Source organism: Medicago sativa, chromosome 2, assembly GCF_051527215.1.
Source record: "Medicago sativa cultivar Bolivia chromosome 2, Bolivia_mono, whole genome shotgun sequence".
NCBI lineage: Eukaryota > Viridiplantae > Streptophyta > Magnoliopsida > Fabales > Fabaceae > Medicago > Medicago sativa.
Window position 1 is genome coordinate 75,128,990 of NC_140750.1, and position 3,299 is coordinate 75,132,288.

Here is a 3,299-nt window from a genome sequence, read left to right on the forward strand (position 1 = left end):
ACAGAGGGAGTAGCATTTTCCATGAATGAATATTGGAGTGAGGCTCTAACAAAATAAATATTGGGGTGAGGCATTGAGTGGTGGATGTGTGGGGACCTAGCTGGCTTAGTCCAGCGAAGGTAGGTCCCATACCCACTAACAGTTGTATCAACATCCACTGACCCACTGGAGGATACAGACAACGTATCAAAGCAAAGCATAGGTTTTTCTTTCAACAAGTAGTTTACTAGCTTCGTATGAAACCGTTGTTCACAACAGATTCATTTGTATATTTTCTATTATTTAATTTAAGGGTCTTGTTAACGAGTGCCCTGTGGCACTCTTTAAGCATGCTAAATTAGGAAGTTATTTTTTAAAAAAGTCAAACAGTTCAATTTTCAATGTATTAAATACATAAGTTTTCATAAAAAAATTACTATTCCAGGCTCTTAAAGAGTGTCCCGGGGGCACTCGTTAATATTTTCCTTAATTAAATTAAATTAGTAACGTTATCTCTTTGTGTTAGCCAACCTTAGTCTTTGTACGACAAAAATACCATCACTCTCTCTCTTGGGATTGGGATTGCCTATTATATATACCTACCTATACAGCACCTTTGCTTCCATTACCAACCTCATTTTGGATTTTTCACTCTCTCTCTCTCTCTTGATTACATTGCTTGTTTGTTTCTCTTACTTTCCCCTTTCTTCTTCTTTTTTCCCATTCAGTTTCACTCCAAGCACACACAAAACAAAGTTCTAACTGATTCATTCATCTTATTGTTTGGATGGATCCTTCTTGTGGACAACCTCAGGTAGGACTACTCATTAGGATGCATCATTATGCATACCTTGCTAGCTAACATATTCTTCATGGTTGAATATTGCAAATATTATGTTTGAAGTTTGAGGGTTCATGATTTTGTGTTTTAATTATTTCTTCCCATAAGAGCAGTTTAAGTATAAAGAAAATTTAAATCATCCATCTTTACACAAAATATATTGATTTTACATATACTTTTTTACAAATTTTATGCAATAAATTAGAAATTAAAGCACTTTTGTTCTTGTTTTCTTAATATATGTAAATGTATATGTTATCCATGTCTTCTATATATCTAATTTATATGTCTTCTAGCTTGGAAATTGAAGTTAGGGCAAGTTAATTAACTTTCCCATCTTCATCTTTTATACTGTTTAACTACTGCCAACAAAATACATAAATTGCAAAATTCACATGACCTAAGTACTAGTATATACCTTCTTCAAAAAAAGTGCTACTAGTACAAGTTTTCAAGAGTGGTTTATTCAGTCTTTTTTCTATCTCTTTCTTAATGAGTTTTACTGTGTTACTTAATTTACAACATTAACCCTAACTTTTGTTGTGTGAGTAATGTGTATTTGTATATGGATATTGCATACATCACCTATTATAACTTTGATTCAACTCAATAATCACTAATCAGAGATCCAAAAAAATAAAATTTGTCTCTAATTCCGTTGCTAAATGTTAAAATTAAAGTACTAAAATTGGAATCCAATTGTATTTTGTGTATAATTTTGGTCAATAATTGAACTTAGTTTTATTAGATTTGCACTCATGGAATTTTTTTTTTTATGTTGCAGCAAATGTCGAGCCAATCATCAATGGAAAACATGTTAGGTTGCTCAAAAGATGAGCAAGAAAGAAAGCCAAAACCTCAACCAGAACAAGCTTTGAACTGTCCAAGATGCAACTCAACCAACACCAAATTCTGTTACTATAACAACTATAGTCTTACTCAGCCAAGATATTTCTGCAAATCTTGTAGAAGGTATTGGACCAAAGGAGGAACCCTAAGGAATGTTCCTGTTGGTGGTGGATGCAGAAAAAACAAAAGATCATCACCATCATCATCTTCAAAGAGGGTTCAAGATCAAACATTCACACCAAATCTCAACCCATTTAACAATCTCCCTCATTCATCTTATGATCATAATTCCAATGATTTTGCATTAGCATTAGCTAGGCTTCAAAAGCAATCATGTGGACAAATGGGTTATGATGATCATGATGCTTCAAATCTAGGAAATTCAGGTATGAACAATCATTCAACCATAAACCATGGATTTATGGATGCAATTAGAAGTGGATTATTTCTTGGAAATGGACTACATTATAATAATAATGTTCAGAATATGTATGGTGTGTATGGAAATGGGGACAATGGTGAAGTAAATAGTGGTAACAATGCAAATAACAATGCTTGTGGGGTTAGTGAAGAAATGATGTTTCCCTATGATCAAGAAATTAACAATGTGAAGCAAGAAATGTGCAGTGGAAGGGAACAAATTAGTGAAAGTAAAGTTTTTGGTGGGTTTCCATGGCAGCTAAATGGAGGAACAAACATGGGTGAAGTTGAATCTGCAAGACCAAGTTGGAATAATGGTTTCACATCTCCTTGGCAAGGGCTTCTTCATAGTCCCTTAATGTAGAATCAAAAGCTATATTACGGTTCTAAATTGCAATTTTGGTTGCGTTACGACTCTTGATATTGTGGTAAAATGCAGACAAATGCGGCTAATGCAACCATAATTGCGATCACAATGCCTTTGCGGAAATTACACAATTTAGAAGTCATTAATTTAATTTTGCCTAATGTTTGACTAAAATATGAGTCTTGATTAATTTAAATTTCAATTCTCTTAAGTAGTTTTGGTTTAATAGAGATTGATTTATCTGGAATTGGATCAAATCTCTTTTCTACCTTGTTTGTTTGTATTATTTTCCCTCTTTTTTTTTAGTCCCTCTAAGATGTCACATTTTTTGTACGACTGTCTTGTTTTAATATTGGTGAATAGACTAATGAAATTCCAGATATGTATGTTTGCCACCAAAATCAATGAAGTTGGAGTGCACTATTTTATGAACTATTTTACCTAAAGCATGGTTTTCTTGTTTGATAGACAATAGAGGAAATGAGAGTGACGTTTCATAGATAGTTTTATGCAACCTGATTCTGAGTTTTCTCTTGTCTGAACAGTTAGAATCACTATTTCAGGAACTTTCAGTTTTGAAATATTCCTGTTGATTTTTCCAAGATAAATTCAGCTCTGCCAGCCATTAGATAAGACCTTTGTTAGGTGACAAAATGTCTAAAAATTGTTCAATTTTGTTTTTGACGGAAAAAATTGTTCAAAATTATGATGACCAAATTCCTTCATGTTAAAACTGTTCGAAATTTTGATGACCAAATTCCTTCATGTTCTTAAAGTTGATATACTGTATAGTTACATAAACAATATTTATTTGACGATAACCAAACGAAATCAAATATAGGT

General features: G+C 32.7%; 1 protein-coding gene across 1 annotated transcript; it reads left to right on the forward strand.

Moving 5' to 3' along the window:
* The first annotated feature begins 603 nt into the window (after positions 1-603).
* Positions 604-2,888, forward strand: LOC146950725 (dof zinc finger protein DOF2.1-like). Its single transcript, XM_085746695.1, has 2 exons — positions 604-793; positions 1,605-2,888. Exons 1-2 carry the CDS (start codon positions 767-769, stop codon positions 2,451-2,453), a joined length of 876 nt encoding a protein of 291 aa, XP_085602821.1. The 5' UTR covers positions 604-766; the 3' UTR covers positions 2,454-2,888.
* The last annotated feature ends 411 nt before the right edge of the window (positions 2,889-3,299 follow it).